The sequence below is a fragment of the Myotis davidii genome, unplaced genomic scaffold, assembly GCF_000327345.1.
Source record: "Myotis davidii unplaced genomic scaffold, ASM32734v1 scaffold68, whole genome shotgun sequence".
Lineage (NCBI taxonomy): Eukaryota > Metazoa > Chordata > Mammalia > Chiroptera > Vespertilionidae > Myotis > Myotis davidii.
Window position 1 is genome coordinate 5,757,532 of NW_006300376.1, and position 27,084 is coordinate 5,784,615.

General features: G+C 34.7%; 1 protein-coding gene across 6 annotated transcripts in view; it reads right to left on the bottom strand.

Moving 5' to 3' along the window:
- Positions 1-27,084, bottom strand: part of GRIK2 (glutamate ionotropic receptor kainate type subunit 2) — a 562,276-nt gene that overhangs the window by 18,059 nt on the left and 517,133 nt on the right. For all 6 annotated transcript variants that reach the window (XM_006777220.2, XM_015572743.1, XM_006777222.2 and 3 more), the window contains one exon: positions 15,995-16,220. In XM_006777220.2, the coding sequence (XP_006777283.1) occupies positions 15,995-16,220 (226 nt within the window). The remainder of the gene's footprint in view (positions 1-15,994; positions 16,221-27,084) is intronic.

Genomic DNA, 27,084 nt, shown 5'->3' on the forward strand with positions numbered 1-27,084 from the left:
CTCACTGAATTCTCAAAATAAGGCACAGATAAATAAAAGCAACCAATTTTTTAAGAAATGGTGGGTAAATTTTGCTCTTTCTAGCTGACCTTCTTATTTCCAGTACTTATTGTATGTATAAACATTTCCCATTCCTGGTAAACCTTGCCACACCTATTTCCCAGTGTAAATGTAAAAATGGGGAAATGGCATTTCATTTTAATCAAAGCTACAATGTTAATATACTTCATTTTGAGGTTTAAATCAGGATGGAATAATATAAGGCATACAATCAGTAAAGTATTGTCATGTTTTGTGATTCTGTCGTTTAGTTTAAGTGACTATTTTTATTTTTTTTATTCGTTTTTATTGTTGAAACTATTACAGATGTCATCTTTTCCCCCCATTTACCCCTCGACCTGGCACCTGCCCCCTCCTCCAGGCCTTAAAAAGAAACAAGAATTCAACAATGAATTATTAATTCTTTGGTATATTATTTGTTGTTCTTTGGTACATTATTTGATGTTCTTTGGAAGGCATTTCTATATAGATCAGTGGTTCTCAACCTGGGGGTCGCGACCCCTTTAGCGGTTGAACGACCCTTTCACAGGGGTCAACTAAGACCATCCTGCATATCAGATATTTACATTACAATACATAACAGTAGCAACATTACTGTTATGAAGTAGCAATGAACATAATTTTATGGTTTGGTCACAGCATGAGGAGCTGTATTTAAAGGGCCAGAAGGTTGAGAACCACTGATATAGATACTAGTTGGAGTCAAACATGGACTGAAATCTCATGCAGTTGAAAATCTCAAGGACATATTGAGATCAAAGACAAAAGCATCTTTCATCATCCTTGTGACATGAACAGCCATGCGCTTAGCTCTAATGAAGTGAACAGCCATTAGTTAGATAGAGCTTATGTGTTTCACCCAAGTCACAACTCAGCCTCAGTCCAGATGCTGGCTAGCGCAGAACTGAGGCAGCACTAACTGGCAACTGAGAGAAGCTGCGGTTTCACATGGTAAGGCTGCCTCCAGGGGAGGTGTGCATTTTTGCAAGTTTGACTAGAAAACTACCAAGGAAATTCTAAATATGCCCATCATACATTGTATCATACACCTAGCAGTCAATTCACAAATGCTAAGGCAGACAGATCGCCATGACTGCATGAAGAAGGAGGTTAGGCAAAAATATCTGGAATATTGCAACAGTCAATGTAGAAAGGTAACTTTCAGTTCCAGTTTTATTAAAACTCTGTGAGAGTTTTAATTGTCAGGTATTGTAATGTTTTTGTGAGATCGCATGAAATATATTGTCTAAAATTCTCTCATTAAATGTTGACGGGTAAATCATTTTTAAAAAATCATCATACAGGATAAGCCAAACACCCTTCACAGCTAAATCTAGCCCTTCAATTTTTCACTATGCAGTCTCTTAATTTTGGCTCTTTTATAGTCTCTATCGCAATGAGGCTTTCTTTAGTTATTTAAACATATGATTTATACTGAAAGTAAGGAACTATTATGGTTTTAAAATGGCCTTTTTACGAGTTGGAAAAGATCCCATTTACCAGATAAAAAAAGGTTCTAGCTTACAAAAAAAGGGAGAGAGGGGAGAAGGAAAGGGGGGACAGAGGGGAGGAGAGAGAGGGAGGGAGGGAGGGAGAGAGAGAGAGAGAGAGAGAGAGAGAGGAACATATGATTACTATATAGTGAAGCCCCTTGACATGTCAGATGCATATAACCTGGGGCTCAAAATGAGAACTCAAAAGGTGCATAGAGGCAGTTAGTTTAAGTGATAAACAATAACAGTATATATGCAAGCATAAAAACTACAAATGCACCAATTTGCAATTCCCTCAGTAATTACTATCCCCGAATGTCCTTAGTGTTATATTTTGATAAAATATTTTACATAAAATTTTAATTTTTTAGAATCCCTCAAAAGATAGATTAAAAGCTCCTTAGAAAAATAAACTGTGAGTATTATACACAATTAATACAAATCTCACCAAATATTTCAGAGCCTTCTTTTCCCCCTCCCTTCCATGTCTCCTCTCCTATCCCCCTCACCCTCCCTTCCCTTCATTTCTACCATTCTAAAGTTCTTACTTGTGAACTAGAAGGCCCATGTTATTATGCATTATTTTTAAAAATATACATACTTTTATTGATTTTAGAGAGGAAGGGAGAGGAGAGACTGAAACATTAATGATGAGAGAGAACCACTGATCAGCTGCCTCCTGCACCCTCCCCCCCCACCCCGCCAATTGTGGATTCTGCCCGAAACCCAGGCATTTGCCCTTGACCAAAATTGAACCCGGGACCCTTCATTCCGCATGCCAATGCTCTATCCACTGAGCAAAACCAGCTAGGGCTATTATGCATTCTAGGTTCTAGGACTAAGTCTACCAAACACAATACATTGATATGCTTATTTGATTATCTTTTTCATATCTTTTCAAACTAACAATTTTAAGTATATACCAACATTTTGGTCCTATTTCCATACATCTAGATAATACAGAAATTACAGAGTAAATGAGGTCAGCATTACATTTAATTCTTGGGAAGGCTTATTGATTGATTAAAAGCTTTTCTTTAAAGGTTGCACAGCAAGTGGTCTAGTACTTATCATGCTTTAGTGAATTATGCTAAAATCACATATACTGGCAATCTCCCATCCATCCTGTCAAAAGTTTCTTTAGAATCAGGCTTCTGCATGCTTTAATCAATTGCCAAGATAAGAAACAAAATCATTCTTGCTTTCTCTAAATATATTTTTTCTGAAACCCATTATACCAGTATTTCTAAAACTGAGTTTTCCCCACACTCTTCTCTTTGTGGGAAATGTATATCTGTGTCTCACTTTTAAAGGATTCCCTGATCAGATAAGCTTGAAGACTACTCCATATCAAATACATCTCTTGAAAATCCACATTATACACTACCAAAATAAAGACTTCCAAATCTCCATAAAGGTATAAAAGAAAAAAAAACTTGTTTAAAATGCTTAAATTTATTTTTAGGGGAATAATTGTTTCCTTTGCGTATATTAAAGTTTCCATCAATTACTTGATTTTAACCTTGATTTGAAAAGCACTGCCTTCGATAACGATAATTACTACCGTTACTACTTCAGTTCTCTCGAGGGGAAAAAAAAAACAGTTCCTTTTTAGATATTTCTGCTTGTCCCTGCCTAGACATCTTCCTCCGTGACTTTGAATTTAAACATTATTAAAGATCATTAAGTTAAAATTTTATATGTTCTTCATCCTCTATAGCTCCATATGCTTCATGAAACATTAGCTCTTAAGAATTCACATCACGCCGAAACCGGCTTGGCTCAGTGGATAGAGCGTCGGCCTGCGGACTGAAGGGTCCCAGGTTCGGTTCCGGTCAAGGGCATGTACCTGGGTTGCGGGCACATCCCCAGTGGGAGATGTGCAGGAGGCAGCTGATCGATGTCTCTCTCTCATCGATGTTTCTAGCTCTCTATCTCTCTCCCTTCCTCTCTGTAAAAAATCAATAAAATATATTAAAAAAAAAGAAAAAAAGAATTCACATCACACTGATTGCCTTAAAACAGGTCATCACACCTGGCTTTGAAGTCTCTTTTAAAGATACTTTGAGAAGGCAAGAGTTATAAAAATTACTTAAATATATTTGTATACCAAAATTGCTGAAACCAATTTAAAAAATTTTAAAAAATGCACACTTTTTTCCTTCTAATAGCACTCACATCCTTTAAATATATTGTTAACATTTTATGTAAGCTTTGCTGTTTTTCATAATCCTCTCTGTCCACCTTCTAAAGAACTTTAGTTTTCTTTGCTTTATATTTCATAGTTATTCAAATCATTGTAATGATAGCACATTCTGATAACACAGAATTAGTTGCTCTCTTTGGGCCTGGGAAAATATTTCTATGAAAGAGATTACTCATAATTTTAGGTTTCTTCTAGTTCCTCATACTTCAAGATATTATGAACTTTCTGAAATGTGGTAATTTACATGTCTTGTGGGTATGAGACTATACCATATTCACTAAGGATATAATATCCGAAAGACTGGCCGCAAAAACTTTAATAATTTCTTAATTATTTATCTTCTCTCAAAAAATTGAGTCTGATAAATGTTTCTAAAACATTTACTTAAAACTTGAAGCCCTTAAGACTAGCATGTCAGTTACAGGTAATCAATCATACATTATTCACATAATTTCTTCCAGTATCTAACATGTTGCCTATCACGCATTAAGCATTCAACAAATTCTTCTTGAATGAGATATTGAATCAAGTATAATATATTAATTATGATATAGCCAAAGTATGTCAAGATAGAACCTCTGATATTGGACATTTTTCATGTTATTAAATTGAATAAAATAAGGAGTCCATAAGCAGATTTAGTTAACACATCTAGTATTGACCATCTACTAGTATAATAAATTAGATGGTCAAATACATTTACAAATTATTTGTATTTATATTGACAGTCAGTGATTTCCTTTGGTCAGTGCCTTCAGATGTAAAAGACCTGCTAGCACAAAAGACCCGAGTATGTCTGCTGGAACCATCATCTTCAATTCTTACGTTATTATATTATTATGTAATATTACATCATTCTATTCCATTACTACTGTGTTCTGGCAATGTAACATTTTATAAAATGGCTCCTGGTTTTTTTATGTTGAGATGAGTTCTGGGTTACCTAAATGCATCACAAATTTGGGTGCTTTTAGAGCTTTATCTTTTTTTACCATCCTTTTCATGATATAATCTTCTAATAAAGTTGGAGCCAGACTAAATTTTCTTGGAGCCTTTTCCACTGCAGAAGATGGGTTTTATTATCTCTCAGGGCACTTTCTCTCCCATATTTGTTTTTGGGAAATGCTAAGAAAAATTTTATATTTACATTTCAGATTCAATTTTATTTCTCTATATTTCCACTTTTATGTTTTATTCAGTCAATAATGCTGTTATACAATAACATAGCATCATTGCTCTATTCCTCCAGATAACTTAATAAGTAACTAAAAAATAATTTATGTAATTACTTGATTACTGCTTATTTACCCTAATAGAATGCAAATTCCATAACGGCAGGGGCTATATCTTCTTTCTCACACCTGTCACAGAGTATGAAAATATTTGTTGAATGAATACATGGATAAAATAAAATATTTTTAAGCTATAAATAATTGGTCATGCACATTTGCAATTTTATCTTCAGTCATTTCTTATGAATCCAAACCACATCTAGATCTTTATTTCATCTTTATCTAATAATTATAAAATATTTATTTCAAATGAAGCATTTACTATGCATAGCAACTAATCACTTCCTGAGGCCCATTTCTGACTCCCTGTTAGATAATAACTAAACTAGTGTGGAGTTGTTGTCATCACTCCTTGCATTTACTTTTGAAGGCACTCATTGAAAACCCTCAATCTGACAGTCTAAAAAATTCATGAGTGACAACCCTAAGAGTAAAACAAGAGTAGTCTTATTTTGAAAACAACTTATCAACTCATAACATTTTAATCCCAGAATGGTAAATGACAGATAAAAGTGATCCAATCTCAATGATACCTACTAATCTTTCCACATTGGAAATCTATGAACATCATTTCCTTGCTTAAAATTTTTCAGAATAAAAAACTAATTCCTAAATATGTCAAGTAATTCATTTCTTCAACCTCTCAGAGGGTTGTTCTCTGATTTTATGCTTTTCCTCTTATTTACCTAACCTGACAGCAATACAAATTAGTTGTATTTTCCATTGCCTACCAGTGGTCGGCAAACTCATTAGTCAACAGAGCCAAATACCAACAGTACAACGATTGAAATTACTTTTGAAAGCCAAATTTTTTAAACTTAAACTATATAGGTAGGTACATTGTTATTAACTTAATTAGGGTGCTCCTAAGGATTAGGAAGAGCCACACTCAGGGGCCAAAGAGCCGCGTATGGCCCGTGAGCCGCAGTTTGCTGACCACCAGACAGCTTTGCTTTCCTACATCCTCCAATTTTCTGGTTGAACTTCTCCTCCTCCAGGTAAACTTCTGCTAATTTGCATATTGATCCATGACTGTCACAGAGACATACAGCATCCCACTTCTTTGGTACCATATCACATTGTCAATATTCTAGTACTGCATTTGGTTAATCATATTCCAATCTTTTTCTATATCTCTTTCTGTACTAGTTGATGATATGAGACTCCTGAGGACATGGACCATGTCTGAATCATGTGTTGCTGTTTTTTATTATTAATTATTACATGCACAAATATTACTTAGCACAGATGCTAGATGCTAGACGTATAATGGTGAATGTCCTTACATGAGCCCTGCCTTTCTAGAGTTTTCACTGCAACAACAAAAACTGAACAACTTTTTGAAAATATGAGGACCGTTGTAATAATAAAGAACACAATATTATAGAAACCATGTAACAGAAGAAATTATCTTAGTGTGCTGAGTAGATCCACAAAAAAGCTTGCATTACTTTAAAAATAATGGTAGGGACAATAATTCTTTTTTCTCCTTGGCCACCTTTGCCTCCTTCCCCCCATTTTTTTCTCTATATATGAATCCTGTTTTAGGAAGTTATATACAGGAAAGGAAAATAATAATGAGAGCATCCCTAAATCACTTCTAGATATAAAGAATAGAACTGGATATATCAGAGTCACAGTGAAATAGAGTCAAATATAAATGCCACCGTTAATGTGGAAATGAGAGAAAAGAGAAAAAAGCCAAACACTCACAAAGTGGATACTATACAGTTTAGGGAGCGGATAGATAGATAGATAGATAGAGATATGGATATAGATATAGATATCAAGTCATGTACCACTAAGGACATTGTAGAGATAGTAAATTTTAAATTTAAGTAACTATATTCAAAATAAAAATGGGTTTTAAATTAGATAGAGGTTGTGTTTTTCTTCTGTTGTAGACTTCAAAATGCAATGTCTTTATGACTTCAAGGAAAAGTAATTTAAATACATTCTATTGAAAGGACTACTTGCACAATTCTCAGGAGAATAGTCAAATATTTAAGATCACAAAGGGAGATGCTTATATGAGGCATGCAAATGTATCAATAAAAATAATCAAATTATAGAGTGTTTTAACCAGTGCCTTTTATTCATATTCTGAATACCCCTTAACTTACATGAAAAACAGAATAGGAAGGGTGAACGTTATCAGCATATAATGAAAAAGTAAACTGTGTTCACTGGTTTTGACCTATTTCATATGTACTAGTATTAGTTATTCATGGTATTGGTTAAAAGTGGCTGGTGAATTAGATTTGTAGTCACATTTCTTCCCTGGATATTCTCTGGTGCTAAGTATGAAAATAGAAATAGTTTTATCCTGGAAACCCTTCCTTCCTTACAATTTTTCACTTGCAGATTAATCATTTGACTAATAGTAAACATGGAAATGTCAGGAATACTTCGCTCACTATACTATTTTCATTTCAAATCCAGTATTAAACTTTAATAAATGAATTATAAAAGTTGGAGGATTTTAAATAAAATCATCATCATAGTTAATCATAAAGAACCCCCCAAAGTGAGAGAGCAGATAACTTTTTAAAGAGAGTAAAGTGCCCATCCTTTAAGGTAGAACTCAAGTGCTTTTTTTAAAATTTGGTCTGACGGCTTTGGTCATCAATGAAGTCTACCAATCTGTGAGCATGTATCATATAACAGGGTCCTTGGTTATGTTGCATTTCCCCTGTTTTCTGCTCTGTTTGTTCCACATCTGTCTCTTAAGAAAGGGAATGATGTGTACCTATATTTTGCATTCATTGTTTTACAGAGCTAAGCAGGTTGAAGAATGATAAAGTTTCTTAGAGATTGACCAAATACAAAGGAAGTGTTTATGTCTCCAAAGATAACCTTCCATGCTACCTCTTAGACTCTGTTTAGTAAACACTCAGGAAACTTTTAAAGAAGGACACACTTCACTTTACTTATTTAGATAATGCCCTACAATAGGACTTGTCTTATGTTTGTAAAGTGGATAATCACTTCCCCCTAAATTATGGTTAACTAACTACAATATATCTATTGGCTGATGATAAAACCCTAGTTAGGTTCCAAAGGAAAAGACTTCTAACTGGTTAGGAATGGGTGATATTAGCAGTCCACTTTATCTACAATATATTCAATATTTCTGAATATATAAAAATAGAAAGCAAAAAGAGTAAGATACAAATAACACCACAAATACATCTTTTCAACTATTATAAAGCATTTCTTCAGGCCCTAGCTAGTTTGGCTCAGTGGAAAGAATGTCAGCCTATAAACTGAAGTGTCCTGGGTCCCACCCTGGTCAAGGGCACATTCCTGGGTTGTGGGCTCTATCCCCAGTAGCGAGCTTGTAGAAGGCAGCCAATCAATGATTCTCTCTCACCATTGATGTTTCTCTCTTTCTCTCTCCCTCTCTCTTCCTTTCTGAAATCAATAAAAATAAAATTAAAAAATAAAAATAAAACAGTTCTTCAAAGCAGTCTTTTGGAATTCTTTGTGACACATATGTTCTGATCCAAATACTCTAAGTATATGTTTAAATCTTAGCACATTCCAATTATAGAGACATAATTCTACCAATTTATAGATGAGGACTCTGAATCTAAGGGAGGATCAGTAACTGTACCCAGGGCACCTGGGACACAGAGATAGAAGTAGTATCCTATATAATAAAAGGTTAATATGCAAATTGTCTCCTTGGGAGGTCAACTGCTCACTATGATGTGCATTGACCACCAGGGGTCAGCGCAGAATGAAGGCCCCAATCGGCAGCTGGCAGCTGGCAGCTGGGGGAAGCAAGGCCTTGGCCAGCAGCTGGGAGGCTTCAACAGGCCCTGATCTCCAGCCAGGCCTAGGGACCCCTGGTGAATTTCATGCGCCAGGCCTCTAGTTTATACATAAATCATCTGACTTCAAAGGCCACAGAGTCTATGAGAAAATTTCTTTCACAGAGTGCTAACAGATGCAAGGCATTTGTCTTTGTAATTTAGTAATTACAAAATTTACCTCTACGCTTTGACTCATTTTTTCTAACAAGTGTTACTTATTGATCTTACTTAGTCCAGCTAACTAAAGGATGACAGTCTGACATGGTCAATCTGTCTAGATCATCTATAATAGAATTTGAACCCATAACCTTGGACTAACCAACATAAGATGTTTACTAAATAAATTCAATAATTGAATATTTGTATATAAAATCTGTCTGAATTGTTTTCATGAAAATTATCTCTATGCATTATTTGCATACCATTTGGTCAGCATACAGTGGTTCTCAACCTTCTGGCCCTTTAAGTACAATTCCTCATGCTGTGACCAAACCATAAAATTATTTTTGTTGCTACTTCATAACTGCAATGTTGCTACTGTTATGAATCATAATGTAAACATCTGATATGCAGGATGGTCTTAGGTGACCCCTGTGAAAGGGTCGTTCAACCGCCAAAGGGGTCGCAACCCACAGGTTGAGAACCACTGATTTACAATATTAATGAAGGATGCTCACACTGATGCTCACAATTCATCAAATTCCCACTGGAAGCTTTCTAGATTCTAACAAAGTCGGTTCATGATTCATGATATCTGTTCAGTAGGCATAGCTTACTGAGGCTCATCTGTTTTTAGTGACTTGAAATGTAGACTTTAACAACTATGGAAGGAATGTACAGCTTCTACAGGTGTAACTTGACTTTTTTGTTGTTTAATTCAGGCTCTGAGAATTATTAGATCTCGATTTAGCCTTCAAAATCACATCATCAACATTAATATTGTGCTACTTGTGCAATGAAAAAATAGAATGCATTTTAATGGAAGGTTTGACCTGCAGAAAAAATGAATAATTTGCATCATTTTTTGTGCATTATGTCCAAGTAATGAAGATAAATGTATTCATTCACTTTAGTAAAGCTGAAGAACTGAAGGCTGGAAATTTTATGCATCTATAATGATGAGTATTATAATACTTATTATATGATGAATTGGGAATTCTAGAAATGGATGGTGAGCCAAATGGGGAAAACATGCTTCTCATGCTGATTTCTATTGTTATAAACACTGGCATATGCTTTAAACAAACAACATGAGCTGGTAGGAAAGCAGAAGTCTAGAAAAAAATCCATTAGGGTCATGACTCCCCTAGTACTATTTCTACATCTTTTACTTCATCAAATAATGCGAAAAAAGAATCAGTGAGATCCTATGCATTTAACATCAGAAAATAAAGAAACATTTCAAATTGTTTCTGTGTCAAAGTCATATACTTCTACCGTAAAGAGTCAATGTTATAACCTATTGTGACTTTTTAAAAAAAATTAGGTTGATTACGTGTAAGGGCATTATAATGAGATGGAAATTATTTGAGGATCATTAATAGGACTACTGCTATTCTGTATTTCTTAATATAAAATGTTATAAAACAGTTTATAGAGGTAACATTAAAATCTAATTATGAAAGAAGAATGTATCTTCCTATTTATAATTAAATAGTAAAGTGATAGAAATAAAGTACATATAACAATTTTGTATGTGATAAGTTGTCTTTAAAATTTAATCTTAGCATTTAAAGGCATTATAAATGTATTTAATTTACATTCATGTTTACATTCTTCATGATTACATGTATTTCAGTAGTTCTATGATTGTGATATGATTAAAATAATTCGGATTTTGTTCACCGAAATAATTACTCACCAACTGTTTGAAACATCCTATTAATTTAACCCCACAAGTCAAATGTGAACAAATGCGATCATAGAAAACTTAGCATCATTGACAATATAGAGAAACGTGAATACAATTCTCTCAATCCCCTTCTCTGCCGACACATAATTCACTTACGTTATTAAAGTTGTGAGGACATACACTAGAATGAAGGGTGCTGCTAGCTTATTGTTAAAGTAAAATAGCTTTAATGAGACCCTTCGGTTGCTTTACAATATTTCCACCAAAGTGAACGCCACAAAGCCGAATAACACAAACTGGCCCTAATGGATTTTTTCCTGGATTCTGCTCTCCCACCAGCTCAGGGACTGCTGAGTGCCTAGTCCTCAAAGTGCAGTATGCACTCACCATTCGAAAGAGAGAAGCAGAAAGGCTTTTAGTTGGGCGGTCAGAAGGGAGGCAATGTAGTTGAAAATGCTATTAAAGTAGAAATGCTCCCAGTTTGGGTAAGGAGATTATCACCTACGGTGAATTAAGAGGCAAGATTGCAACTGCGCACACATTTTAAATAGCCCTTAATGAAAACTGCTGTGATTTTCTGGTTTTGGCTTTACCCCATCCAGTGTTGTTGTTGTTGTTGTTGTTTTTCTAATTATTTTTAAATCCTCACTCGAGGATATGTTTTAGATTTTTAGAGAGAGAGGAACAGGGAGAGGGAGAAAATCAATGTGAAAAACATCAATTGGTTGTCTGCTTACATGCTCAACTGGGAAAATCCCATCTGTAACCTTTTCGGGTAGGGGACTATGATCTAAGCAACTGAACCACCAGGCCTGCGCTTTTCTTTATTCTTTTGAATGAAATAGGAAGTTCAAATAACTTATTATGAGTTAGAACACCTACAACTTCAAAAATCTGCCTTCGGTAAATACCGCATTAAAATAACATTGCCGTAGTCAGGAAAATTATGAAAGAGATTTAATGTCACCCAAGCTTAATTAAAGCAGCTTATGCTTATTTAGCATTTATCTTCACATTATTGTTGATAGCTCTGCTAAGGTATTTTTGTGTATAGAGAGCTTCCCTAATTAAATAGCTTATGTCTGAGTCATTCAGCAATTTCACAACACACTGGTCAGTAATCATCACACTCAGATTGATGAATGGTGATGGTGGGCTTCTAAGGATGAATCACACAGGAGGAGGCTTAGCACACTAAGAAGACGCATGTGGCCTTATCCCCGCATTACTCCCCATCACCCCCCACTCATGCTCTCACCCCCCTGTTGCCTGTATGTAATAACTTAATCGATAAAAAATTTTAAAAAAAGAAGATGCAGATGCATGGTCTTTTAGGAGAAAAAATATGTTTAATTTTTGAAATATTTATGATTTCCCACAGCAAAGGACATAGTATTTTCTATTTTAATCTCTTGTGCTTAACTATAGGTGCCTCTATGACATTTGAAAAGCTGAGCTATCCTATATGTTGAGTAACACTCCCTCCACGTTCTGTGTGGAGTAGGGTTGGGTATCTGAAAGAGGAGCCGCACAGCAAATGAGAGAAAAAGACACGAGATAATTTTGCAGTATTGGGGGACCAGGCGGCCAAGTCCCGAAGGACTTCCTCCGATGCTCAGGCCGCTCCAATCTTTTATTGATCTGGAGTAGCCCTTAGGGTAAGGAAGTTTCAATGACACACAGATCAGCAAACAATTTCCAGGAATAGACAAAAGTATCTGATTAACTCATCAATAGATTTCCAGGAGTATCTGATTAACAATAATCAACAAGGATCTACATAAGTATCTAAGGAATTAAGGGAACTAAGGTGGGGATGCTTCAACTATTATTACCTAAATTAACTGAGTGGTTCACAGCCCTGACCTTTGTTAGGACTTTCAAGCCCTGACCTTTACTAGGACTTTCAAGGGCTACCAGCTTCTGGGGGGTCTCTGTCTAAACTCAGCTAGTGAAGACAATGAATGGATTCCGGCACCTATACACAAAGGAAGTTCCTCTCTTTGATCACATTTATAATATTAGTAGAGCTAAAATTTTTATTATGGATTATGGCTCCTACAGATATAAGCACAAACACTTGGGGAATTTCTGGTATTTATTTAAATTTCCAGAGATTGATCCCATATTACCATATTACCCTTTGAATATATTTATCTCATTAACTCTTGCAGCAAATGATTGAGATCCTCCAATAAAAATTTGTTCACATCTAAATGCATTATTTTATTTTGTTTATTTTTTCCTTATGATTAACAAAAATTTAAAACTAAATAAATATAACATATTATAAATAATCACCAATATACTTGAACAATGATGACATAGAAGATACATGCTAATTAACTAGTTGGGAAATGAAGACTATGATGTTAGTTGAACGTTTTGGTAAATCAGAATCTCATTCAAGTACTAGAATTGCATGCCATTGTGTTTATTAGTGACCAAATAAATATAAGTAACTCATGAAGCCATATTTGTATCAGTGGTATGACATAGCAAATCATACATTAGGGTTTAACATCTTTTTCTCAGAAGTAATGTATTTGGGGAAATAAGATGTGAAATTTTGTTCCCCCAAATAAAATTCTTTGATGTATTGAGTTAAAATAATTTTATTTTATGTTAATTAATTAATTTTTAAAAATAAGAGAGAGAGAGAGAGAGAGAGAGAAACATTGATTGGTTGTTTTCTGTATGCTCCCCAATTGGGAATGAACCTGCAACTTAGGTACCTGACCTAAAGTAGAAATGCTCACATAAAATTCTGGTGCACAGGATGATGCTCCAACCAACTGAGCCAGAACCCAAAATAATTTTGGATTTATGTCATATTATGAATGAATGAAGTATAATTCACTAGCATTAAGGACTTAATGCTATCAGGTAAAAGAGAAGAAATGTTATCTGAACTAGAGAAATAAAATGTATATTGTGATACCTACAGGAGAGTGATTTGAATATTCATTCCTTTAAAATTATATTATAGTGTTCAATTTTATCTCATTCATAGTCTGAAAACAAAATAAATGTTAAATGCGTTAAATAACCTTTTAGTAATAATGTGACATTAAAAAAAATTAAGGTCAATGTTATTTGGCATTGAATATAAAGTAGAATGCTCTATAATATTATTCCTCACCTACATATTTGCTAAGTCACAGTGTTATTCAGACATTTTAAATTTTTATTTGTATGTGCTGATAAACTTACATTAAAATGACAACAAGACCCTTATAAAAGTTAGAAATTTATCATGTGCTATTGCCTAATTTTTTAAAAGTTATTTTAATTAAAACACCAATATATTACACTATCACACTAATCTACAAACTACAAAAAAATAATTCCACTCAGATATATAAACCAACTTGATTTTTATAAGTTTCTTATGAAAGTGACCTTACTAATATCAATAAACATTTTCCAAAATAACTCAGCTTTCTTCAGAAGTCAATAATTGATCTATTAGCCAAGTTGAACAGATAAAAGAAAAAAAATCTACATCCTAAGGCTTATAGTTTGTTTTGTTCTCATCATATATATAAGTTTAATAGAGGAAATTGGAATTCCAAGTGCTGTCCCCATATTTTCCTCAATTTAAAGTTACATTAAAATAAACTTTGCTGAAACCGGTTTGGCTCAGTGGATGGAGCGTTGGACTGCAGACTGAAAGCTCCCAGGTTTGATTCCGGTCAAGGGCATGTACCTTGGTTGCGGGCACATCCCCAGTAGGAGATGTGCAGGAGGCAGCTGGTCGATGTTTCTCTCTCATCAATGTTTCTAACTCTCTATCCCTCTCCCTTCCTCTCTGTAAAAAATCAATAAAATATATTAAAAAAAATAAAAAAATAAACTTTATATGTATTACTTTGAATTGATTTATATTTTCTTGATAAGTCAATAACTTTTACTAAACAGGGCTAAGGGTAAGGCGAGATCAAAGTTTGTTCTATATATGGTTGCAATAAACTCTAACAGAGAGCTTTCTTACAACTAATTAAACAATTATTTTTCTTTTTAAAATAGTTCTCATATCTGAAATATCTCAGTTGGTTTTTGAGATTTTTATAATATACTATTTTGATTTATCTTTACCAAACATTTCCTCAAAGCAAGATAGTACACTGGTACATTGTATTTACAAAACAAATAAGCAAATAAAGAAACTCCAGTTTAAAATTTTATATTAAGTATAGGTCAAAATTACTTATTTTAGAAATTTGGAAATTATGAGTTCTATTATGTAACTATTCCTGAAAAATATATGTGCTATACTTCAAAGTCCTTTCACATCCTCCCCAAATCTTACTCAAGTCTCACTACTCTGCATTACTCAAGTTAGTTTAATGAAGTCATCACACTTAATAATATAAGATGGCTAGCTCTAAGTTATTTTTTTCTGTTTATAAATCTTGATATTCCATCATATGTATTGATGTAGAATTCATTTGTTCAACAAATAATAACTTAGGTCCCAAAGACTGCAGGCCTTGTTATATTACATATAGAAAATAATACAATAACTAATAATTTATAATACCAGAATAAACTCTGTTTTGTGTACTTACAACCATAAACATACTTTTTCCCCTCCCTTTCTCTCTATACATATCTTTATATATATATGGATATGGATATGTATATGGACATGAAGTTCAATAAAACAAAATTTTAGTTTTTGTCTTTTCTGGCAATTTATTTTATTTCATTTCATAATTATTATTAAAAATAATTTTGTCATATGGAAGAAAGGGGGATATTAACAATAATTAATCTTGCATGTCAAATATTCTAACTATGTTACAGGAATAGTTTACTATATGTATCCTCTCTTAAACAAAACAAATAAATATTCAACTGAACCACTTGTTGCTCATTCTTTTCATTACTTTTTAACTCAAATACCACACACATAAGCCACAAATTTGAAAAAAAAATAATGTTACAAAAGCTTCATTTCATCTGTAAAACATTTTTTTAAATGTCAGATTGAAAGGGACTTTTAGGGGGATGCTGTAGGATTTTTTCAACATTGATTCAGTGAAAATGTCTACTGATCATTTTGGTAGAACTAAAATTTTCTTTTGTTACTTATCCATTCAGAAGCAGATGTCTAAATTGCTTCCCTGATTTTCCACAGTAACAGAATGTAGCAAGATGCATTCATTAAAAACAAAATTCATAATGTCCTATGGAGGCACCATTTTTATCCGCTTCTCACAGCAACTGAGATTAATGAGCAAAGAACAAGTGGCTGACATAAAACATACCCATGGGGGTGCCAACGCCATAACCTTTGGAGTCTATAAGGCCACCAATCTGTGTCAGGTTGCAGTTCCGCTGGGTAACAAACTCGATGGTTGTTGACTCCATCAGGAAAGCATAATCAGAGGTGAGGACTCGCTGGATTCCTTCTTCATTACTTTTGACGAGCACTGACTGCCTCCTGCTACTCATAAAGGCCCACATTTTGTCATATGTGGAGATTTTTGATTTCTGGAAGAAAATAAAACACATAAGAAAGACAATCCTTAGTTTCCATGTGATCCTACAAGACTAAGATGGACTGACTATATTTACTTTACTCATACTACCTTTAATTGTATTATTAATAATAACATCTAAACAGAAAATCAAAATCTATATAAATTTTTTCTCATAGCAACTCCTCATATATTTCCAGGAATAGTACCAATTTATTTAACAAATATTTCAACTGTGTCCCAATGCACAAAAACGCACAAGTAGAAAATCACAGAAGGTAATAAAAAGGAAAGTAAACAGATTACTAAGGAGGGTCTTTTGTGCTTATATCTCACATGAGTGCCTCATGTGTATAATTTTGTCTTTCACCATTACAGTAACATTAATTTGATAGAGACAGACAATGGACACCGATTGACACTGCAAAACTTCAAGAGGTTATTTTTCCCAATTTCGTTGACCATAAGACAGATGTCATGTCAATCCCCAAGGATACTCAAAGATACAGGTTAAAGAGATGAGAGTAATTCATTACCAATAAGGTTGTTACAAATAAGAATGACTACATTTCCACTGAGACACAGCCTGCCTCTGGACAACAGAAAATCTATCATTTAGGTGCATTAACAAACTAAAGATTTCTGGACCAATAAAAATTGAATAGTTTTTATATGCAACTGCAAATTCTCAGTGGGCTTTACTAGGATTTCATTACTAAGGGAAAGAAATGGGCTTTATTCAGAAGGAACTGGTACAACATAAATATGAAAAAGGTTAGTGTCTTCTTATGGAAAGCTCTTCTGTCAATCCCTTACCATAGTTTAATTCTTATATATTACAATACTGAAGTTATAAATATAAGATAGTCATCATACTGGTTGCACTATTATTAAAAGCTAAAACAGCCAAATGATTTTCAAATAAGTATATATGTAATCTTTTCATATCATAAGCATGCTTTTAATCCTATATTGGCCAGGTCATACATGTGATATTACCATGACTTCTACTAAAAGGCAGGTGTAGCCCGTCCAGTGTGGTTGAGTGGTTGAGCATCGACCCAGGAACCAAGAGATCATGGTTAGACTCCTGGTAAGGGCACATGCCCGGGCTGTGGGCTTGATCACCAGAAGGGGGAACGTGGGACACAACCAATATATGGTGTTTCTCTCTCATCTATTTTTCTATCTCTCTATTCCTCTCTCTTCCTCCCTCTCTCTAAACATTAATAAAAACATAAAAAGGCATGTGCACAACAATGTTTACAAAAATTCTTTCACCGTTTCTATGATAAAATGGGAAGAGAAATCCTAACTTTATTGGAGGAAAAAAGTAAAGGCATGTGAGTGCTATATAAAAGCAAGTATAGCATTAGGGCTAAGAGAGGTAAGAAATGCAAACCTTTGCTCTCCAGGGAAACGGAAACATGCTAACAGGACAATGGCTCAAATTCTAAAAGAGAGCAGCTGAAACACCTCAAACAGCAGCCCAAACTTGTAATCCTAATAATCAGTAACATAATAGTTAGAACAAGTTCACTTCCTTTCAAAGGTAAGAAAATTTTCCCTAATATTTGCATTAAGTGAGGATGAAATACAAAAACGTCAAAATTATAGTTTACCTGCAGATTACAATTATTTAGGTAAATAAAAATAAAATTGGATGCAGTTTTTGGTTTAGTAAACCTGTGACTGAAAAGAGATAAACACAATTCAATAAAGGGTAACACTAAAAATTTTTGTGATGAAAAATGCACACACATCAACTGAAAATTTAAAATGTAACATGTTTAGTGGGAGTGATAATACGGTATCAGAACATGGGTGGCCAAAACCAAGCAGAGAATGAGAAAGTGAACAAAAAGTTATTTTTACTTGTATAAGTCATAAATCACCTAAATTAGCTGCTTTGCTTTAGCTATAAAGACAGTAGCAATCAATGTCTTCTATGCCTATTTAAATTTATCCAGTGCAACTTATGCTTTGACAGGGCCAAGGCACTTTTTTATTTAAATTATGTTTATTGAATTACTCTGATATACTGTCTGACATATGCTGGAAACAATTCTAGATGTTGTCCAGATTCCAGCTGTTGCAAAAATATAACATGCAAGGAGATCATGGATATTTGCCTTTCTTATGGGAGCAGTGAGAAGCGGGAGCAGGTGTGAAGCAGATTGGGGATACAATCACATTTGCATTGTGAGACCACTGAGGCTGCTATATGGAGATCAACAGTGGCAAAGGTAGATGTAAGAAGGTAATTAGGGGCACATAGCAATAGTCTATGTTAGAAACAGTGTATGTATTAGGAGAGTATGTGGGAAATAGAAAGAAATGTAAGTATCCAAGATGTGTGTGTGTGTGTGTGTGTGTGTGTGTGTGTGTGTGTGTGTGTGTGTTTGTGTGCGTGATGGATAACACTTGGTAATTATTGGAATATAGGAAGTAAAGAAGAGATTTAGGTTAATGCCTTGCTTTCTGATTAAACTTGAGTGAGAGAGAGAGAGAGAGAGAGAGAGAACCAGAAAGAAGGTAAGTATTTGGGAAGAAGGATAACATATATTAAGTTAGCGATACCTAAGGAACATCTTCTAAATGGATCAATTATGTGAAGTTAGATATGTAAGTTTGAGGTTCAGTGGAAAATTCAAGACAAAATATATAGATCTTGGAGTCTTCCTGGATGCAGAAGACAAAGTAGCAGATGGAGGAGAAAATGGTCATAGAGGAAGGGGAGTTCTAGGGTCAAGCTTTGCACAATGGCTGGCAGAGAAGACTGAGCCTGCCAGTGAGACATAAAAAGAGTAAAAGAGAATGATCTCTTACCCTTTGAGACAGGATGGAAGGACCTGGGCAGTGTTATGCTAAGTGAAATAAGCCAGTCAGAGAAAGGCAAGTATCATGTGATCTCACTCATATTGGAATCTAATGAATTAAATAAACTGATGAACAAAATAGATCCAGAGACATAGAAGCATGGAATAGACTGACGAAGAATCTCAGAGGAAAGGGGAGTAGGGAGCAGGAAGAGATTAACCAAAGAACTTATATGCACATATACATAACCCATGGACACAGAGAATAGTGCAGTGAAGGCATGTGAGGGTCAATAGGGGAAAAAAGAGGACATCTGTAATATTTTCAACAATAAAGACAAATTTAAAAAAAGAATTATCAAATTTAGATTAAGGAATAGAATCTGCAAACTGTGGTGCTGCAGATATCAGGCAAGAGAATATTCATTGAGGAAGCTGTCACCTGTAGTGATTTGCCAAAAAAAAAAAAATGCATACAATGAGACTAGAATAATATCTTTGGATTTGGCAACAGAGTTCCTTGGTTATTTTAGCAAAAGTTACTTTAATGGAGTGAAGCACTAAGAAATCACATTGAAATAGATTAAAGAATGGGAAAGTAAAATGAAACCAGTAACTGCCAAAAAAGAAAGCAAAAATCAGAAAGTAGGTCACTGAAGAAGAGGAGATATAGGGCAGGGCATATAATATTTTGGTTTAAGTAAGATTTTCAGGATTGAAGAGATTTGAACATGTTTAAACAACAATGGGGGATTTTCAATAAAAAAAAAGATTTAACATGCCTGAGAAAGAAAGAACAATCAATGTTTCTACTAAGGTGAGTCACAAGTAGAATAAAAGAGGATTTAAAATACTGTAATTTGGCATGACTTCTGAATTCAAAATATTTATATTAAACTCATGTAGAATTATATTTATACACTAATCTATTGTGTAAGGAAATGAGAAATTAAGAAACCTCAGGATTCAAAATGCACTTAATGTCAGGAAAGAGATAAATACAAATATAATTAATCAAATATAAATATGTTGAGTATGAAAATTATATGTAAACTTATAAGAAAGGACATATCAAGTTGCAATGTGAACAAAAGTTTGTTGGTGGAAGATAGGACATGTTGAGAGAACCACATGTACTATGTTGTGCTCCATCTCCTATTATTATGGTTAGTTTCATCCAATGAAATAGCACTGATCACTGTGAAAGAGTATGATAAAATCGTTGGCAGAAAATAAGCTGCTGAGCTAAAATATGCAAAGTGAGGACCAAGGCAGAACACCAACAATGACTCAGAATTTGGGATATATAGCTTGGCCCTCTGCATTGTGCTGCCAAATTGATTACAAAGTCTTTCCAGAAGAAACGTACTATTTAAGAGAAATATGAAAAGTCGAAGTTAGGTAATAAGCTAAACATCTATCTATCTATCTATCTACATATATATATATATATAAAAGCCCAAGTGACCGGCCAACCAGTTGCTATGACACGCACTGACCACCAGGGGCAGACGCTCAATGCAGAATCTGCCCCCTGGTGTTCAGTGCGTTCCCACAGTGGGAGCCCCGCTCAGCTGACTGGGATGAGCTGGGCCAGGATGAGTGGGAGTGGCTCCTTCCTGGATTCCTGCAGGCCATGCCAAGGGACCCCAACAGTGCACAAATTTGTACACCAGGCCTCTAGTGAAATATAATTCTCTGTAAAGAGAGAAATGAGATAATGGCAAATTAGAGCATAACAGAGAAGGTGCTTACATAGAGTGGTCATGTAAAAGAAATATTAAATTAGTGCAAATTAAATTAAAGAGCATCTTGTTTTACTCCTTAATTTCACAGATGAGAAATTTCACTGGTAAGAAAAAAATTACCAGTGAAGGTAGATTTATAAAGAGAAAAAATGATGATAGGATTTGTGACAGCATGGTTTTATAGAAGAATGTTACTTATATAATAAAATTACTTTTTTGGCAAAAAATGTAAAGCCTTTCTAAATATCATCCTTAGAGTTATGCCACACATAGTAATTTATACAGGTAATGTAAAGGAAGTACATTAAATGACATCTCAGAGACATTGCTTGGAATGCATATGGAAGTCAAAGCACTACAGAGGAATAGCATATTTAAAATTTTCTAAATAAAATCAAATTACTTCCTCATGCAACTGAATCCAATCACACTGAACACTCAAAACAATTTTTTTTCTTTTTCTTCTTTTTTCTGTTGTGTCCACATTAAAGACAATTTTCTTTCTGTTACAGCAAATGGATTTAGGATGTCAATGTTTAGCACTGTTTATTGTATCAAAATGCTGAGGCTTGTAAGCTGATTTGATTTTTGCTAGATCAGCACAAAACAAATAAAACCAGTTCATAAAGGCAATGTATTTTTATAATAGCATTTTTCCTGGATTATGTAACATCAACAAAATAATGAAAAAAGAAAGATTCTTCTCAAGAATAACCTTACAAAGAATAAGAAATGTAATGCTTTTTAAAATTCACATATGCTAAATGATTTTGTGCTTTAAAAAGAACATTTAGTATAAATACCTTAATATTTAAAATATATAGCTAATGATTTAAAACTTCAGGATAGTCCTGGTTGCTGAGGCTCAGTTGGTTGAGTATCTTCCTGTGCACTGAAAGGTCTCTGGTTTGATTCTCTATCAGGGCGCATACCTAGGTTGTGGTTATGATCTCTGGTTGGAATACTCCTGGGAGGCAACCAATTGATATTTCTCTCTATTCCACTTCCTTCTCCTCTCTCCTTAAAATCAATAAAAATATTTTTTAAAAATAAAAAGACTTTTCCCTTAACTCTAAATAAAGTTTGCAACCTGAAATTATGCAGTTCTTTGCAGATCTCACATAAGTAATGGTTTTAGGCAACGTTTTTCCCCTGAGCATTTAAGAGAGATTTAGAACTTCTAAGATGTTATAAGAAGAGTGTTTTGAAATTTTGTTTCTATCCCCTTTGAGAAGTTTATGAGATTTAAAAATACAAAGGGTTACTAGTATTCTGCTTGCATAGATCTTTTCACCTATCTGGAGCAACATATTTTATAAATACAATGTCATATTATTTTTTTTTAAAAAAATACCTTTGGCTTAAATTTCTTGAGTATACAAATACATTCTTCATCTCAATTCATTTTGATGCTGTCAAGTATAAATTAAACTTCAGAAACCATCTTGTGCTCATTGGACCTGTGTTTATAAATCTATCAGAAAGCCAAAAATATGATAGGAAAAGAACATATTTGTCTGACCTCTGAAAGTAAGAATTTAAAATTAATATTTTAAATATATTCTAGAGGAAACTTTATTTCAATGAATGAGACAGAAAATCTTCAACATATATACTGCTTAAAATATCATAACCACAAACATCAATAGCACAAATAATTATTTTATAATATGGTTTATTATCTACTTATATAAAAACCCTGGGTAACATCATGTCCAGAAGCGTGACCAAGCGGAAGGAAGTCAGTCCTGCAGGGGTTGTCTTAGAAATGGCTGCACACTATCCCAGCTGCTTCCCAGAGGGTGAGGCTTCAGGGAGGAACCTGCCCTCAGGGAGAGGTTTCAGGCAGGAACCCGCCCTCAGAGCAGAACGTGGAAGTACTGAATCGGACTTCAAACCAGACCCTGATAGTACGGAGGAGGCAGCTCCATTTCTTACAGAATCTGCTGTTGGATAGCTTGCTGTCAGTGGCCTGCCAGCCTGGGACCCCATTCACCTGCACCCCAGAGCCTGACAGGATTCCACAGGTGGCCAACTTGCTGTCAGGGGCTTGCCAACTAGGAATCCTATTCGCCTGTATATCTGTATAAAGTTTTAACACATTATATTAGAGGTCATGGTGGTACTGTTTTACCCACAGTGTCTATAGGAATTGCTGCAAATATACTTCTTGGTGGAAGCACCTTTCATTCCCAATATAAATTACCAATTCCATTAAATGAAACTTCAATTTCTAGGCTCAATATAAATAGTGATGTTGCTAAAACTATTAAAAAGGCCCAACTTCTCATTATTGATGAATGCACCATGGCATCCAGTCATGCTATAAAAGCCATAGACAGATTGCTAAGAGAAATTTGAATGTTGTATTTGGTGGGAAAGTTCTTCTTGAAGGAGATTTTCGACAATGTCTCAGTATTGTACCGCATGCTATGTGATTGGCCATAGGACAAATGAGTTTAAAGTACTGAAATGTTTGGGGATGTTTCAGAAAGTTGTCTCTTACAACAAATATGAGAGCAGAGGATTCTGCTTATAGTGGATGGTTAGTAAAACTTGGAGATGGCAAAGTTGATAGCAGTTTCCATTTAGGAACGGATATTATTGAAATCCCTTGTGAAATGATTTGTAATGGATCTATTATTGAAGCTACCTTTGGAAATAGTATATCTATAGATAATATTTAAAATATATCTAAACATGCAATTCTTTGTCCAAAAATGAGCATGTTTGAAAATTAAATGAAGAAATTTTGGATGTGGTTGATGGAGATATTCACACATATTTGAGTGATGTCGATGGAGATTTCATTGATTCCACAGATGATGCTGAAAAGGAAAATTTTCCCATTGACTTTCTTAATAGTATTACTCCTTTGGGAATGCTGTGTCATAAATTAAAATTGAAAGTTGTTGCAATCATCATGTTATTGAAATATCTTAATAGTAAATGGGGTCTTTGTAATGGTACCAGGTTTATTATCAAAAGATTATGACCTAACATTATTGAAGCTGAAGTATTAACAGGATCTGTAGAGGGAGAGGTTGTTCTGATTCCAAGAGTTAACTTGTCCCTATCTAACACTGGCCTCCCATTTAAATTGATTCGATGACAGTTTCCCGTGATGCCAGCATTTGTGATGACTATTAATAAATCACAAGGACAAACTCTAGACAGAGTAGGAATATTCCTACCTGAACCATGGTCAGTTATATGTGGCTTTCTCTTGAATTTGAAGAGCATGTGACATTACAGTTAAAGTTCTAAATACTTCATCACAAGGGAAATTAGTCAAGCACTCTGAAAGTGTTTTCACTCTTAATGTGGTGTACAGGGAGATACTAGAATAAGTTTAATCAATTTATCAGTCATTGTTTTTATCAATGTTTTTTTATATCATGTTTTTGTTGTTTTTATATCATATCTTAGTTATATCTTGTTATTGTGTGACGGGAATAGAACCTGGGACGCTTGAGTCTGCAGGCTGATGCTCTATCCACTGAGCTAAACCGGTTCAGGCAATTAATTCCCTTTTAATGTGCATGAATTTCGTGCACTGGGCATCTAGTCCTATATAATAAAAGACTAGCTGGCATCACATGGTGTTGTCATAAGATGGCTGCTGTGATATCATCACAAGATGGCAGCCACAAGATGGCTACCCTCACATCACCACAAGATGGCCACCACTAGATGGCTGGCAGGGGAGGGCAGCTGGGGGTGATTAGGCCAGCAGGGGAGCAGTTAAGCATCAATCAGGCCAGCAGGGGAGCAGTTAGGGAGCGATCAGGCTGGCAGGCAGAAGCAGTTAGGGGCAATCAGGCAGGCAGGTAGGCAAGTGGTTAGAAGCCAGCAGTCCCAGATTGTGAAGGGTCCCAGATTGAGGAGGGTGCAGGCTGGGCTGAGGGACACCCCTTCCTTGTGCAGGAATGTTATGCACCAGGCCTCTAGTATATAATATTATCTTGTCTGCAACTCAGATTCTTTAATAAAGTTAAGCAGGTGGTACAATACCCAAAGCATCTTGAAGAAACCTAAAAAGTACTTTATATTAGAATTCACTTCTTTTTACCTAAAACTATTAATGAAAAAAATGTTTCAGCTCCTAAACTATAATGTCTGGTAAAATTAGTTAAAATTTGGTGAAAGAATAAATATGGTGAAATATCTTTAAAAAGCAAGTAATTTTTTATTATTTTTCATATTTGGTCATATTTGGCACTTACTCAAATTATTCATTTTCAATGAATTCCACATGTCCAATTTTATTTCTAATGTTAACTTCAATATTTTGTTAAAATGCCATAATAATCTTTCTCATTTTGTTATGAAAAAGTCACAGGTAATATTTCCTAATATGTGGTTTGAAATAAAGCCCATACCAAGGTCTCTGTTGATAAAGGAGAATTTGGCTGAGATTTGCATTTTAATATTTTATTACAGTAAATAAATTACCAACAATACTGGAACATATGTGCTAGGTAAGAACAGCTGAGCCCTATCTGGACTGATCTGACCTTGGTCATTAGGAAATTAGAGTTAATTCGGGAAAACAGGACTGAAGCCATATGTGGTTCATAGCAAAGGTGGAGTTGAGGCTAGTGCAGTGATCTGTAAACATTTGGTTGTTAGCAAACCTGTCAGTCCTTGGAATAATTCTAGCAGTTTTATCTGAAAGCATCTGCAAACTCTTAAAACAGGATATCTGAAGGGAAGGGCAATGGAACAGAGGGAATTGCTCTTCTTGGTGTTACTGAGAGTTAGGCAAGGAATAAGAGAGCGTCAAGAAATAAACGAGCATAATATGGTGGGAAACAAGTTTAAAACCATTTGGTGCAGTTAAAGCAGTTACCCTCTTTTGGGAGTTTAACCAGTATTATATAGTTCATCCTGCACTCTATAAAATCACTGACAGTCTCCAGTCACTACATTTAATTCCTTAAATGAGATATCTTGAATGTTTTGGGTCAGTTGTTGTTGTTTTTTGTTACAAATAATAGTAATCAGCAATATATTTTATTGTCATTTTGCCAAATTTAAATAAAATTAGAAAACCTGATTTCATTTGGTCACTGGAGTACCTTGAATATGCCACAATTTCTTGGCCCTATCAAATAAAAAGTTTTCCTGCCAATTGCAGGGGAATGTTACAAGGAATAACTGAGAAAATTCATAAATTGATTTTAACAAACAGATTTTACTTATATTGCAAGTTTATGTAATCAATCAATGGAGAAACATAGTAACTCTATGCTAGGACTGCCACATAAGTCACTGCATTCCTATATCTATGCCTTTATTTTTTGTATAATTTATAGCTTTTGGGAATATGGAAACATCCTACCTCTCCTCCCCTACCTCCCTGTAACCTGACCTAATAACCCTACTGAGCCAGGTTCGCAAAAGTATCATGAGCCCTTGCTGAAAGAGCATCATTAATCTGCATGGCTTATCGCCTGAGACCTTTCCACAAAGGGAGACTCAGGGACAGGGGAGGCTTGTTTTAAATCTCAGCTCATCCTATGGATGCTGCACTTGCTTACTCATTTACTCATTATTTCATTCCCATATTGACGGAGCACCAGCTTGGTGTAATGACCATGTCTGACACTGAACAGGCAGAGATGAACCAAAAACGAATCATGCCCCTGTCCTAACAAAGCTTAAAGTCTCCTAATGCGTGACAAGTAAACTAAGAATTATAAAATGGTGTGACAGCTGAGGCGTAACCTAATTGATGAGAGGTGGGATGAAGAAAATCAGAGGAAGTAGTGCTCATTCCTTTAAGATTCAAATCAGTCACAGTGTTGCTGGTCAAATTATCGGAACAAATTATTGTCTGTCACCTTGCCAGAACCTGTTCTAGGTTTTCTAAACTTTATTGAGAGATGATGCAAACCTCAGGATATGACTTTGTTTCAGAGAAAAAAAAAATAAAACATGTATGGGAACAGAGTCAAAGACCAATCCAAAGCCTTACAGCAAAACTCTTTTTATATTGTAATTTCTTCTCTTCTCTTTCTGTCTGGTACCCTTTATCCCATAGAGAGTCCTTCATTTTATGGTTTGGATTCCACCACATACTTTTCCCCCCCCTCAAAACTCCCTTTACCTGACAACATTTAAGCATATTTAAGTCTTTTAGATCTTAACTGCCTTTCCTCTAGTTAACTTTCTTTCACCCAAAATAGTCTTTCTAAATCTCAAACCGGGCCATTTCAAACCATACTTAATTAACTGACATGTATAACTCCCTGTTACTCCTAAGATGAAAGGGGATTAATAACACAGGTTACAAAACTTTAACAGG